The 16,143-nt window shown below is 39.4% G+C and overlaps 1 protein-coding gene across 1 annotated transcript in view; it reads right to left on the reverse strand.

Annotated features, from left to right (window-relative positions):
- Positions 1–5,971: 5,971 nt before the first annotated feature.
- LOC102832904 (methyltransferase-like protein 8-like) overlaps positions 5,972–16,143 on the reverse strand; it is a 123,466-nt gene continuing 113,294 nt past the window's right edge. Inside the window, exons 7-9 of the mRNA XM_006866693.1 lie at positions 7,082–7,188; positions 6,928–6,993; positions 5,972–6,162 (exon numbers count right to left, since the gene is read on the reverse strand). Of these exons, the coding sequence (XP_006866755.1) occupies positions 5,972–6,162; positions 6,928–6,993; positions 7,082–7,188 (364 nt within the window). The remainder of the gene's footprint in view (positions 6,163–6,927; positions 6,994–7,081; positions 7,189–16,143) is intronic.

The following is a 16,143-nucleotide window of genomic DNA, read 5'->3' on the forward strand; positions in this document are numbered from 1 at the left end:
GCCTGTATTGGCATGAATGTGGCATTAATCTACACCCAATTATTTTAAATAAAGAGGCTTACACTCACATTTTATTATTGACACCGCCTGAATTCATATATTTCAGAACACGCTGGTACTGAATTCCTTTGATGACATTTGAAGGGCATTTCACCCCCTTGCAGCACAGAATCATGTTTTTTCTCAAAGGGAGGAGTATGCAAGTGAGGAGAGCCTGCTTGGAAGGATGCAAAGTGGTAGCCTGAAGCCCGAAGTGGGTGGGGCCAGAGAAGAACTAAGCATATTCTAAATGCTGAGAACTGACTGAGAGCTTTTTGCTTTGTCATTCCTCTCTGCTCCTGTTCTTCTTTTCCCAGTTTGTAACCTTGGACAATGGAGCTCAGGTAACCAAGTGGTTACCAATCCTGCTGGGAAGCTCAAGGTCAGCAGTTTGAAACTACCAGCTGTTCTGCTGGAGAAAGATGAGGCTTTCTGCTCCCATATAGATTTACAGCCTTGGAAACCCTGTGCAGGGTCCCTATGAGTCAGAACCACCGACTCCATGGCACATAACCACCAACCTTGGACAAGTGCAACCTACCTATTTCATAAAATCACTGGATCTAAAATGAGCCTTAATCTTGAAGGTTGTCTAATCCAAGCTCCCATCCATTGCTGGAATTCTCTGCTGGATTTGGGAGTTTGCTTTCTTTTCTAGTGTGAGAAATAGCCATTGGGTGATCCATCTTCAGAATCAAGGATATCTTGGGGGTAGCAGGTTGGCATTACAAAAGGGAACATGAGAAGACGAAGAGACTAGTTTGACCTACTAGATTCTTTAAAATAAGAGTACACCCATCATGGAAGTAGGGGAAGTTCATGGGGAGGGGGTGAAACTAACTAAATGAGAATGCTCTCTGTAGGAACTAGTAGGCACCATTCTGGAAAGAGTGTAAACTCCAAAGTTCCCAGTAAAGGGGAAATGGAGGAGGGACTTTTTCCGAGCTAGGTTAATAAACTCTTTGTCAAATAGCTATGCATTTCACCTGCTCTTGTCTACGGGAGCAGGGCACCTGATTTTGCAAAATTGCATTAAAAAAAACCTCACTCTCACTAAAATGAGTACATATTGGATTACTTAAGCGTTTGTCAGTATAGACAACGTTTCTCGTACTAGTACCTTTCCAAGCTGTGTTTGAACCTGTCTACTGAAAATGTAGCGATGAAAGCAGAGGTTTTGGAATCAGACAGTTTGGGGTCTGAATTCTCTCTCTGGCACACACTTGCTGTGATACCCTGAGCAAGTTCCCCATTATTTCAGAACCCCGGTCTCATCTGTGAAATGGCTGTAATAAAAACGAATTCCCAGGGGTGTGAAGATTAAGCATTCAGAGCTACATTGTTGTTGTGAAATGCCATTGAGTCAATTCCAACCCATAGAGTCCCTGTATAGGGTTTCCAAGGAGCAGCTGATGAGCTTGAACCACCGACCTTGCAGTTCAAACTGCTTTGCAGTCTGGCACATTAACCCACAGCATGTAGCGCTGTGGGATAATGCACTAGACTGCAAGGTTGGTTTGAACCACAAGGCCAATGCTGAATTCAGACTCACCAGTGGCTCCTTGGTGACTTGTTTCCTTTGTGACTCTAAGGCAAGACATTTTCCATGGCTTCACACTGTCTTTCTCACAATGTCTCATAGACCACTGAAAAGGTACAAGTGTGTTATTAGGTACTCTGTGTGTTGAAGATGCTTTAGGTTTTCAATGCTGTGATTAATAACAATGCTGCACATATATTTAGTGGTTTAGAATGAATAATGCACTTTCACAAGTGGGGGAAATACCCACATCAACATGTAGTCTGTGGATGACTAATAAAGGCAGGAAACAGAAGGAACAAAGGCTTTGAAAGAAAGCTCTATTAGTGATGCAAATGTGAAGTGATCTGCACTTGTGAGGAGCCCAATCAACATTAAACCAATTAGAAGTAACAAAGCATGAAATATTCAGGCTTCAGAACTTGGCTTTGATGAACTGGGAAACCATCCATTATATAGCATGGGGAGCTTTTGGCCAGGGGCTGAATTTACCTGAAGTCCAAATGGTTCAGATGGCTTTATGCTTTGTCCCCAAGGAAACCTGTTATTTGCATGTGGGTGAAATTCCACATACAGACTAGAGTACAGTGATGATTTAAATTACATAATGATAGAGCCAGGATTTGTTCACAATTTAGAGACAAAGCATATGGAGCTGAGAGAAGTAAGGCAAATAAGTTCTCAGAAGGTAACAATAAGTAGATGCTTCAACACAACATTGTGTCATACTGAATGCAAAACTTCTCTAACAAAAACTGGCATCTTGTCTTCCTTAGAACCTTGGGAAACAGTTGCTCAGATGTGTGAGAATTTTTACATTTGAACAATGCCCCAAATGGAATTTTTAGAAATGGGGAACAATGGAGGTCATATTTTTAATAAGTGTTATATCATTGTTTCTGTATCATAAGGAGATGAAGAACTAAACACTGGAGTCCTGTTGTGGTGCCCTGGGCTAATGCATCAGACTGCAAAGCCCTTTAAACTGCAAGGTCGGTGGTTCAAGCTCACCAGCTGCTCCTTGGGTCCCTATGGGTCAGAATAGACATAACAACATTAGAAAGAAAATAGTCCTTTTGAAATTCAACTTCTTCAGAAGGCAAAAATTTTAAATATCAAACTCTGGCCCTAGCTTTTTGGACCTGAGGGGGAAATTAGAGTTTCATGCAGTTATCAAATACTTCAAACTAACTTCCAAGCAAATAACATTTGAAACACTTCATTATTTCTTAGTATCTGCAGGCAAAATTCCAAACCAGGTCTTTCCCTTTTCTTCTTCTGCCAAAGCCTACATCTACCCCCCACCCCTCCAACCCCCAGCAGCCAACCCTCAGTAGGGAGTTGGTTTAGGAACAGGAAGGCTACACTGGACGAGGCCCAAAAGAGCCCACTTTGTGTCTCACAGTCCAATTTTGGTGATATATTTTTGAAGTTTCTAAAGGTTAACTTACATGCTGTAATACATTATAGAAATACATAAAGTTGAATTTCACCATGCCAGTCAAGAGACTGGCTTGAATCTGCTATTTAGGACTAAGAGAGACAGTACAATTTACATGTGTGAGAATATGAGAATAATTTTACCTTCTGTTGTTTTTAAAACTACCTTGGGCCACGATTTTAAAACTGAGAAACAAGAAGATGTGCTAGGGTTCCCATAGCAACATTAACTTATCTAGACTGCCCTTGTTGTATGTAATCTTTTCATTACTAGTTTGGCTTTTAAATGTATACTGTAATTATGAACTATAACTGAGCTAAGAGCCTCAGAAAAAAATGAATTTTTACATTTACTGACTTGTGCATGTTTAAACAGAAACCTTGATACAGTATTTCTGAGGACTTGCCAGTTATTATAGAAACCTTTATGTGGTCTTCTGAACCCCTGATCTCTGATCTCACTCCATTCCAGCCCATGGTGTTGTTGTAAAGTACCGTCGAGTTAGTTTTGACTCATAGCAACCCTGTACAGGGTCTATGAGGAGCGGCTGATAAGCTTGAACCGCCGACCCTATAGTTCAAACAGCTTTGCAGTCTGGTGCTTCAAAGTTCATTTATAACATGTGGCCTGGCTGGAATGGAGTCCTGGTGTGGTGCTGCTGGTTAATGGGTTGGGCCCATTAACCACTATTATTCAAATTTACGTACCAATCACAAAAGCCAGTAAAGATGAAATAGAAGAATTCTACCAACTTCTTGAATCTGAAATTGATCAAACATGCAATCAAGATGTATTGATCATTATTGGTGACTGGAATGCAAAGGTTGTGAGCAAAGAGGAAGGATCAGTACTTTAACATGGCCTTGGTGATAGAAATGATGCTGGAGAACGCATGATAGAATTCTGCAAAATCAATGATTTGTTCATTTCAAATACCTTCTTTAGACAGCATAACAGATGACTATACACATGGACCTCACCAGATGGAATACACAGAAATCAAAATGACTACATCTGTGGAAAGAGACGATAGAAAAGCTCCATATCATCAGTCAAAACAAGGCCAGGGGCAGACTGTGGAACAGACCATCAATTACTCATATGCAAATTCAAACTGAACCTGAAGAAAATGAAAACAAGTCCACAAGAGACAAATATGACCTTGAATATATCCCACCTGAGTTTAGAGATCATCTGAAGAACAGATTTGATACATTAAACACTAAAGACCAAATACCAGAAGAGTTGTGGGATGACATCAAGAACATCATACACGAACAAAGCAAAAAGTCATTGAGAAGACAAGAAAGAAGGAAAAGGTCAAAATGGATGTCAGAAGAGACACTGAAACTTGCTCTCCAGCTTTTGAGTTATGGTGTTGGAGGAGAATATTGAAAGTGCCATGGGTTGCCAAAAGAACCAATAGATCCATTTTGGAAGAAGTGCAGCCAGAGTGCTCCTTGGAGGCCAAGACGGCCAAACTTCATCACTCATACTTTGGACATATTGTCAGGAGGGGCCAGTTGCTGGAGAAGGATATCATGTTTGGTAAGGTGGAGGCTCAAGGAGCTCTGGTAACATAGTGGTTACTAATCGGGCTGCAAACCTTATTGACAGCAGTTCGAAACTACCAGCTGTTCCATGGGAGAAAGATGAGGCTTTCTGCTCCCATAAAGATTTACAGCCTTGGAAACCCTGTACAGGGTCACTATGAGTCAGAATTGACTCCATGGCACATAACAACAACAACAACAAGCTGGAGAGTCAGTGAAAAAGAAGACCCCCAACAAGACTGATTGCCCAATTGGCAGCACTGATGGACTCAAGCGTGGCAACAGTACGTGAGGTTGGCCCAGGATCGGGCAGTGTTTCCTTCTGCTGTACATAAGATTGCTATAAGTCGGTACAGACTCAATGGCACCTAACAACAACAACAATGATTCAAAGGTTTAGTAAAAGCATGTTTTGCTTTGCCATCTAGGCCTTATGTGTGCACCCTGAAGACAGACTGCGTCTTGCTTATGTTATTCTACTGTACTCATTCTGCACATTGTCAGTACTCAGGAAATATTTGTGTAACAAATGAATACTAGTCTTTGAAAGTCCATTTCTATACAGCATAATTTACAAGCTAACTCATATTCCTTTTGAGGCAAGGTGATATATAAATTTTTAATTGGCACAATTAAAGCATTGTCTTGGGTTTGACAGTGGTCTTAAAGAGAGCTTGGAACAAAGTATACATCTAAGAATAGCTTGAAGATAATGTTAGTATGGGCCATATTTTCTCAATTTAGGAAAGAGACACTAAAATTCCATTTCAGACAATTAGTCTCTGAATTAAAAAATAAATAAAAAAGTTTTTGGGACAACACAAACAACAACAATATACCTTAGTTTTAGGCCTGTTGAGACTTTCCCCCTAGAAAGAAGGCATGCTGTCTCTGTGGTATCAGATAACAATGGACAACCATTTGGCTGTGTTTGAGAACTGACTTACTATGCCTCATGTATAAGTAAAGCAGATGGTTCTCCACTTCTGAAAAATAACAAGTGATGGAGTCTCAAAATTATCTGACATATATCAGTAATTTAATTCAATGCTTAAAAATTTCAAAAAATAAACATACTCGTTAGATGTAATAAACACAAACAAACTTGAGTTTTGAAAACACAGAATATAGAAAACACTCTTCACAAATCACTTAACATGTACTTAAAATGCACAAAAGAGCTCACCCATCATAAAACAGTTGTTGTTAAGTACCATCGAGTCTATTCTGACCCATAGAAACCCTGTATAGGGTTTCATAAAACAGTAGGATATACAAATTCTCTTCTTTTCTCCTGATTGTCATTTAGAATTTAACAACTGAAAGCTTTGTTGAAGACTTTGAATAATATAGTCATCTGGTGGTTTTGTTTTTGTTTTTCTTAACATGGTATATAGTTCAATTACCAGAAAGGAGTGAAAAACACAGTTTGGAGCTATTTTGAGTCAAGCACAATGGTTTCTGGAATTTGCCTTGAACCCACACTCGATGCATTTTCACTTGCTTTTTCCTATTAACTTGTAAGCGACGATCAACCAGATTTTGCTTCTCGTCTAGGCCAGCTTTGCAGAACATATTGTGGACTTCCCCTATGAGACAAAAGTGGCAATCACAAATATGACATGTGACTGGAGATGAGGGAGGAGAAAAGGAACAATGTAACATTAATGGAATGATTGAATGTGTACACTTCATTTACACAAAAAACAGTCTCCAGTACAAATTGGTGAAGGAAACCTGCAAAACCACTGGGTTCCTTTAACTTCACACAAAGACATTAACTGTAGACAGGCTAACTCAGCAGGCATAAACAAACATACAACACTGCTGACAGCAGCCTGGAATATATTGAATAGTACCCCTTTCTGAGTTTTTATGGGACCCCCAAATGATGCATTATAAAAAGTATTCACATAAGTTTGGAGAAAGTCCTTACGTGCAGAATTCATTTGGTACTGTCAGAAATGCTTTTTTTAAATGAGAAACTGACAAAAGATAAGTAATTTTTTTATGGACTCATCAACACAAATGTCCTCCTTTGGCTGTGGCATATCATCAGCGTTTTTCATATCCGTCTATTAGAGCCTCCAGACTGGAACAGAGCACGTCTTTATTTGGATTATGAGGGTGAAACAAGGGACTCTGGAAACACTTTCAAATGGAAAAAAGACCAAAAAACACAAGGGTCATTTTCAAGCTTTTATCTTGAACAAGTTACAGACACCAACTTGTGAAAGCCTCTGGTGTCTGATAACCACGGCAGGCTCATTTTTGTAGTCTCTAAGTTTCTCCTTGCAAATAGTAACCAAAGAGACTTTTACCAGTGAATTACTTCCTCTTGAAGGTAAACATACCTTTTGTGAAGAAATACGCTCTGGTACCATCTCCTCTAACGTAAAAATTTTCAGATAGACAACACCCTATAAAAGAAATAATAGTGAAAAGAGAAACTTAGTATTTCTTTTGAAAAAACAAAAACGTGACAACACCAAACGAAAATAATGTTACCTTTTTTAAAACGAAGCTGCGTCTTATCATATCGTCCATAGTCCCGAAATAACAACATTCCCCCAGGTTTCAGTAACTTGGACAGTCGGTTTATAACACTCTGCATCCTTTGAAAACAAAACAAGATATTCTATTTGTGGAAATTTTGTTTAACATGGCAGATTGAACACTCTAGAAGACAGAATAAGAAAAGCTTTATAAAGCCAAAGAAATACAAATGACAAACATACGGGCAAAACCCATAAAGTGTTTTGTAGAGAATGAAAAAAGGACATCCCTTTGCTACATGAAACTCAAAAGGCTCAGGGTTTCAAAAAATCACCCAGATGACTAGAGTGGCAACTTGGCAGCGGTTGAGGGTCGATGGCAGCACTAAACTGCAAAGCCCCGTAGATATGTCCTGGTATGTATAGCAAATTATGACAGTTCCAAGCCAGATATAAACCAAAGGCATTAAATTTTCCTTACAAGGTGAAAAATATTCCAGAGAATACCAAATTGTGCATATCAAAACAGGGACCAGCTTATAGACAAACCAGCTCTTCCTCTTGACTTCTTTCTTTAGTTCAAAGAAACCATAATTTAACACCTCAGAGAAATATTTTGCCTCTATTTTCTTTGATTACCCTTTCTACAGTCATTAATCAGTACTAACCAGTAACCATCTAGTTAACTCAAACTCATAGCAACTGCATGTGTCAGAGTAGAAGTGTACACCATAGAGTTTTCAAAGGCTGATGTTGGGGAAGTACATCATGAGGCCTTCTGAGGCACCTCTAGGTGGACTTGAACCTCCAACTTTTTGGGTACTAGCCAGGAATGTTAATTTTCACCATTCTGGGACTTAGGTCATCAAATTCTATGTCTGTTTTTATTTTAAGGCATCTTTAACATGTTCTCTCTCTTTTGTTTTACATCGATACTTCCTTTGAACAAAATCATGATTTCCTCAGGCCTGGAAATGGAAAAGTTTCCTAATAAGCTTCCCTATTCTTCCTGTATATAACTGAACAAATTATTCTGTATCAATCAATGCCTATGGAAGTAAGAGTCAAGAAAATCAAATGATGTATTATTGCATTGGGCAAATCAGTTGCAAAAGAGATCTTTAAAGCGTTGAAGTGCTTTGAGGAATAAACTTCTTCATACTAAGCTTTGTCACAATAAGCTTCCATAATCATCTGTGTCCTTTGAGAAAATCTACCAAGCTCACCACTTTGGAATCCCCAAAAACAGTTGCCATAACCTTCTGAGCTGAGCTCTCTGCCTTGAATTTAACTGGCTCAGAAGATCCTCTCAGAAGCCACTGTTTTGATTGGATCTTTATTTGCATATACCTTAATGAGACTAAAACAAGTGTATTATTGTCTGAAGATCTCAGACACATGCTTAAACCTGTGTTGTTTGGAATGGACCTGTGCACGTATGAATTGGAACCCTGGTTGTAAAACTTTTTTTTACTTATCCTCAGACAATGATCTGCCAGAAGAAGGAACAAATTTGTCTTGGAAGAAGTATAGTCAGAATGTTTCTTAAGAGGCAAGGATGGTGAGACTCTTCACTTCCTTTGACATGTTTTCAGGATAAGCCAAGTCACTGGAGTAAAAGTCTTTAAAGCATTGCCTATGGAAGTGGCAGTCAAGCATCATGCTTGGTAAAGTAGAGGGTCAGTAAAAAGAGGAAGACCTCAAAGAGATGGATTGACACACAGTCTGCAATGATGGGCTCAAACAGAGCAACAACTGTGAGGATGGCCCAGGATCGACAACACCTCATTCTGTCATATTGTTGTATATGGAGTCACTGTGTGCATGATCAGCACTTAACAACAACATCCTATTTAAAATGATGATTCTGCCAAATCATTTCCTTGCTCAAAATTTTGTCAGTATTTTAATCCATAGGATAAAATCTTAACTTCTCAGTTGAATATCTCTAACACTGACCCCAAGAAATCTTTCCAAGTTCCCTACTATTTACCAATTTGAAGCACCTGTTCTAGCCAAACTGGTATGTGCTTGACTCTGAGAAATCATCCATGCCTTTGCTCATGTGGTTTCCCTTTAAAGCATTCTCTCAGTCTCATTCTCTATTTAAATTCTCTTCATTCTTCAAGGCCCAGCTCAATACTGAAAAGTCATTACTTACTTTTTTTTGGATTCCGGTAACATTTACTATTTATCCTACTCCTCTGGCTCTCAGTTAAACATGACTCTTTGTCACTGCCTTTGATATAGTTTTTACAGTTAAGTGTCCCTATATAGACCCTATAGGATAGAGCAAAACTGACCTATAGAGTTCCCAAAGCTGTAAATCTTTATGGAAGCAGACTGCCACATCTTTGTCCCTTGCAGCAGCTGGTGGGTTTGAAACAGACGTTTGGTTGACATCTGAGAGTTTTAACCACATCATCCATAGGGCTCCTGAACATATTCTACTTCCTTTGATTTCAATGTCAAAAAAGGACTATGATTATTCTTGCTTAAGCTGGAACTCTTATACTCAAGGCTTTATATGTGATTACGGGCCTGGGACAGCAAAGGTTTCAGATCTTGTATCAGTGCTGTTGTTGTTGTTGTTGTTGTTAAGTGCCGTCGAGTTGGTTCCGACCCATAGAGACCCTGTACAGGGTTTCCGAGGGTGTAAATCCTTACAGGAGTAGAAAGCCTCATCTTTCTCCCGCGGAGCGGCTGGTAGTTTCGAACCACTGACCTTAAGGTTCGCAGCCCGATTTGTAACCACTATGCTACCAGTGCTGAGTGGCTGGCATTGGCTGCCTACAGAATTCTACTGAGAACGACTTGGAGACTTAGTGGAAGGGACAGAGTACAAAACTGATTATTGATGTCAGCCATGGGCAGAGAATGGGATCTGGAAGCATGTGTGCTAAGTCCGTGCTACCCCTGGCTTTCCCAAGCCACTTGAAGCCTCAGGTTTTCTTATTTTAAAAATGAAGGGTTTGAATAAGACATTCTATAAATTCCTTCCAATGAAAACACTGTTCAGTGGAACAGTGGAATGACAGCCAGATTATTTCAGGTTCTTCAGGAAGTAGGTAGTGAGAAAATGAAAGCAACTATGAGAATATGAGAGAAATGAGAGAAAGAGGTGACATGATTCGGTGAAAAGCTCCTTTTTTAAAAAAATGAACATAAATATATGAGAAGGAAAGAGAAAATGTTTTTATCCTTTGTTTATCACAGGTAATTTTCACTCTGTATTTATATCCTTAGACTTTGGCAATTCAAAAAAACAATATCTAAACCTTAAGATACTGACTTTCAGGATGAATGTTTATGTACAAAGGAACAATCTCTTTCTGCAGGTATTAGGAAAACAAGCATGATAAACTAAAATGCAGAAAAACAAAGAGCCAACTTGCATACTTGAAAATGTATTCACTTCCTTCAGCAAACCCTTTCTTCCAACTATCGGTTAATGTCTGGGGCTGTTAGGGAAGGCATGGGGTGGGGAGCTGCTTTTCCTGATCATCCCATCTTGGATAGCAATTCCAGAGTTATTTCCTGAGCTGGGGATGCCAGGGATGTGATGGACAAGAATGCGAGCATGCCTTTTCTTCCTTTATCCTACTGGGGTCAACTCTGCTAACCTCAGTGATCTCTGGAAGGAGGGAGAAGAGAAGGTAAGCAGAGATAATAAAGACATATTTATTCATTGCCTCATCTATGCTTGAATCTGTGGTAAGCACACTATGTTGCTGTTGTGGTTAAGTGTCAGCAAGTTGGTTACAACCCACAGCAACTCTGTTTAGGGTTTCCAAGAAGTGGCTGGTGAATTTGAACCTAGGACCTGGTGGTTAGTAGTCCAGTGCTTGTCCTACAGCACCACACCAGGACCGAATTATACTAATCTCAAAACTCACTGCCATCAAGTTAATTCCAACTCATATAGACCTATAGGTTAGAGTAGAACTGACCTATAGAGATCCCAAAGCTGTAAATCTTTATGGAAGCAGACTGCCACATCTTTTCCCTTGGAGCAGCTGGTGGGTTTGAAACACTGACCTTTGGTTGGCATCTGAGAGCTTTAACCACATCATCCATAGGGCTCCTTGAACACATTCTACTTTCTTTGATTTCAATGTCAAGAAGGACTATGATTATTCTTGCTTCAGCTGGAACTCTTAATACTTATGTTCTAGCTGAATTGCTTACTGTTCCTTCGTGTTTACCTTTCCTATGCTGCCAGGAAAACCTCTTTCCTAGAACTTATCCAGGTACCAAATCCACTACCACCACCCCAGTCCTGTTGTCGTGTGCCATGAAGTTGATTTCGACTTATAGCGAGTCTAAGTGACACAGTGGAATTGCCCCATAAGGTTTTCTAGGCTGTAATCCTAAAGCAGATGGCTTGGTCTTTTTTCTCATGAAGTCACCAGGTAGGCTCAATCTGCTGACTTTTTGGTTAGCAGCCAAGTGCTTAATCATTGCACTATCAGTCCTGGATGAACCTAATGACAACACCTTATCTTTTCTAATTGACTGCTTTCCCTCTTCTACTTACACACCTTATTTTTTAAGATCATTTCAAGGTAGATAAAAAAAGTGGCACAGTGGTTAAGCTCTTGGTGCTGAGAGGTTGGCAGTATGAACCCACCAGTTGCTCTACAGGAGAACACTGTGGTAGTCTGTTTCTGTAAAGATTGTTGTTGTTGTTTAGTGCCATTGAGTCGGTTCCAACTCATAGTGACCCTGTATAGGGTTTCCAAGGAGCAGCTGGTGACCTTGAACTGCCAACCTTGCAATTCACACTAACCTTGTGGTTATCCTACAGCACCATGATTTACAGTCTTGGAAACCCTAAAGGGCAGTTCTACTCTGAGTAAGAATCAACAACTTAGTGGGGTTTTTGTTTCATTTTGTTTTTTTAAGGAAGTGGCTACTGGTGACGGGAAAGGCCATACACAATAGGGGGAAAGTCAGCACAACTTGTCGGAGGTAAATGAACATGCTGAGAGGTATGCAAGAACAATGGCCCTGGTGTGGCATTGCAGGATAATGCACTGGACTGCAAGGTCAGCTTGAACAGCAAGATTGGTGGTTCAAACCCACCAGCCATTCCTTGGAAACCCTATACAGGGTCGCTACGAGTTGGAACTGACTGACAGCACTTAACAATAACAACCATAATAGTAAATGTTATAATAACATAATCTCACAACAACAATAATGACAATCAAAAATCATATGAGTGGTTACATAGGCAGATATGTAAGCTATATATGTGTGGGAAAGAATATGGAAAAATACCTGTGTGTGCATATCTATTTGTGGGCATATGAATATACATGAGTAATGTATACTGGATATATTGTATATTCAAAACAATAGAGTACATTGGGGAGCACAGTTAGGGATATTTCGTACACGTACCCAAACACCTGATGAGACTGATTTACTAGGTTTGAAGGCTCAGAACCATAGTTTCAATTATTGTTGTTGAGTGCTATTGAATGGGTTCCAACACATAGTGACCCTATAGTAGATTTCAATGTCAAGAAGGACTATTATTCTTGCTGAAGCTGGAACTCTTATACTTATGCTCTAGCTGAATTGCTTACTATTCCTTCATGTCTAGCTTTCCTATGCTGACTATGAGCAGCAGCTGGTGGATTTGAGCAACCAATCTTGAAGTTAGCAGGCCAGTGATTATCCTACACTAAACACGATGGGCCACACCAGAACATGAAGTCAATTGGCAATAACTTAATTCATAGAGATAATGTTTTACATCCTAAATTAGGAGTAGTGTCTGGGGTCTTAAAAGCTTGCAAACAGTCATCTAAGATACAACAACTGGTTTATTCCTCTGTGGAGCAAAGGAGAGTGAAGGAAACCAAAGAAGCCAGAAGACTTGAAAACAAGGAATCTGAGGTTTGTACACCAATGTTCATCGAAACATTATTCACAAATGCCAATTGATGAATGGATAAGCAAAATGTGGTATATACACACAATTTAACTATTCAGTCATAAAGCAAAATGAAGTTCTGATACATGTTATGACATTGTTGAATCTTGAAAACCTTATGCTGAGTGAAATAAGTCAAACACAAAGGAAAATTATTGTGTGATCCTACTCATATGAAATAGCTAGAATAGCAAACGTATATTGAGAAAACCTGACGAGGTTGCAGGGAGGGAGGAAAAAGAAGTTACTGCGGAAGGGTTATTGAGTTTCTGTTTGGTGAAAAAAAATTGAAAACAGCTATCTGTGATTGATGCATAAGAACATGGTGAATGACTTTAAAGAGATGGAAAAAATGATCACTAACTTTATATATGGAAAGGAAAAAGAACTCAGATAAACAAAGCATTGCTTAAGAACAAAGTTGGAGGCCTCTCACTCCCTGATCTCAAAACTTACTACACAAAGTATTAAAACAGGCTGGTACTGGTACAATGAAAGATACATGGAGCAATGGAACAGAATTGAGAACTCAGAAGCAAATCCATCCATATACCGTCAGCTGATCTTTGACAGAGGGCCAAAGCACATTAAATGGGGGAAGAGATATTCTCTGTAACAAATGGTGCTAGCAAAACTGGAAATTCATTTTCAGACAAATAAAACAAGAACCATATCTCACATCATATACAAAAACAAACTCAATGTGGATGAAAAACCTAAATGTAAAGTCTAGAACTATAAAAATCATCAACGAAAAAACAGGACAAACTTCGGGGCTCTAATACATGGCATAAAGACATTATCAGACATAACTAAAAACACACAAACAGAAGAAAATAAAATAGATGACTTGGACTTCCTAAATATCAGACACTTGGCAGTTCAAACTCACCAGCTGCTCCTCGAAAACCCTACATAGGGTCTGTATGAGTCGTAACCAATCAACAGCACTCAACAACAACATCAGAAGATTTTGTCAAAAGAGTAAAAAAGGGAGCCAACAGACTGAGAAATTTTTTTTTGCAATGGCATATCAGACAAAGAACTAATCTCTAAAATTGATAGAAAAACGACAACACCTCTATAAGACAAACAACCCAATTAAAAAACAGACACAAGATATGAACAGATACTTCACCAAAGAAGATACTCAGGCAGCCAACAAACATGAAGAAATGTTCAAGGTCATTAGCCAGGAGAGAGATGCAAATCAAAACATCAATGAGGCATCATCTCACACCAGCATTAATAGCAAAGTACAGCCCCCCCCCCCCAAGAAAACAACAAATGCTGGCGAAGGTGTGGAGAAACTGGCACCCTCCAACATTGCAGGCAGACTGTAAAATGGCTCAACCACTGTGGAAAATGATGTGAGACTTACTCAGGAAGTTGAAAATAGAAGTACTATATGACCCAGCAATCCCTCTACTTGGTATATATCCACAAGAAATATGAGCCAGACATGAGCAGATATATGCACACCATGTTCAATGCAGCATTATTCACAATGGCAAAAAGATAAAGACAAACTAAATACCTATCAATGGAAGAGTGAATAAATAAACTTTGGTACATACACACAACAGAAAACCATGCAATGCTGAAGAATAACAATGAATCTGTAAAACATCTCCTAACTCGGATGAACCTGCAGGACATTATGCTGAGTGATTTAAAATTCAATCACAAAATGACAAACATTGTAATAATTCAAGAAAAAGTTTTCATACTAAAAGAAACTTTCTTTGATGGCTACCAGGGCAAGGGGAGAGGGAGAGTAATTCACGGACTAGAGGGTAGACACTTGTTAACTTGGCTGCTAGGGAGGGCAATGTACAAGAAGAGGGAGGTTGACCGAAGACTGATGAAGTCAGGGGGAAACACAGGGAGATAGAGGGAAACAGTGACATATACACAACCTTGGAACAACAGTGTTCTGTATGTTGATACATACAGACACAGGCTGAATTGGTATGGGATATTTATATATCCCACACATATCTAAGAGTTTGAAACAGGATATTGTACGCGTGTAAGCATAGGGAGGCAGCGGGACAACTGTTGTTGCACAGAGGAGATTTTTGCAATCATTGGGATGAAACAAAGCGTATTATTTGTTGAATGAAACACTAATTATCTTGTCTGCAAACCTTCACTCAATTCACAATTAAAAAATATATGAAAAGAATGTTGTTATTGTTGTTAGGTGCCATCGAGTTGGTACCGACTCATAGCGACCCTATACACAGCAGAATGAAACACTGCCCGATCCTGGGCCAACCTCACTACTGTTGCCATGCTTGAGTCCATCAATGCTGCCACTCGGCTAACCCATCTCAATGGGGGTCTTGCTCTTTTTCTCTGACCCTCCATCTTACCAAACATGAAATCCTTCTCCAGCAACTCATCCCTCCTGACAATATGGCCAATATATGAGAGAAGTTTGGCCATCCTAGCCTCCAAGGAGCACTCTGGCTGCACTTCTTCCAACACAGATCTGTTGGTTCTTTTGGCAGCCCAAGGCACTTTCAATATTCTCCTCCAACACCATAACTCAAAAGTATCAATTCTTCTAGGGTCTTCCTTATTTACTGTCCAGCTTTCACATGCATATGAGGTTATTGAAAATACCATGGCTTGGGTCAGGTGCACCTTAGTCTTCAAGCTGACATTTTTCATCTTCAACATTTTAAAAAGGGCTTGTGCAGCAGACTTGCCCATTGCAATACGTCATTTGATTTCTTGACTGCTGCTTCTGCGAGTGTTGATAGTTGATCCAAGAAGAATGAAGTTCTTGACAACTTCAATCTTTTCTCAGTTGATAAGAATGTTGTTTATTGATTCAGTGGTGAGGATTTTTGTTTTCTTGACATTGAGATGTAACCCATACCGAAGGCTGTGCTCTTTGATCTTCATCAGTAAATGTTTTAAGTCCTTTTCACTTTCAGCAAGCAAGGTTGTATCAACTGCATATTGCAGGTTGTTAATAAGTCTTCCTCCAATCCTGATGCCACGTTTTTCTTCATATAACTCAACTTCTTGGATTATTTGCTCAGCATACAGGTTGAATAAGTATGGTGAAAGAATACAATCCTGTCGCACATCTTTCTTAATTTTAAACCATTCAGTAT

The sequence above is a fragment of the Chrysochloris asiatica genome, unplaced genomic scaffold (assembly GCF_000296735.1).
Source record: "Chrysochloris asiatica unplaced genomic scaffold, ChrAsi1.0 scaffold00094, whole genome shotgun sequence".
Lineage (NCBI taxonomy): Eukaryota > Metazoa > Chordata > Mammalia > Afrosoricida > Chrysochloridae > Chrysochloris > Chrysochloris asiatica.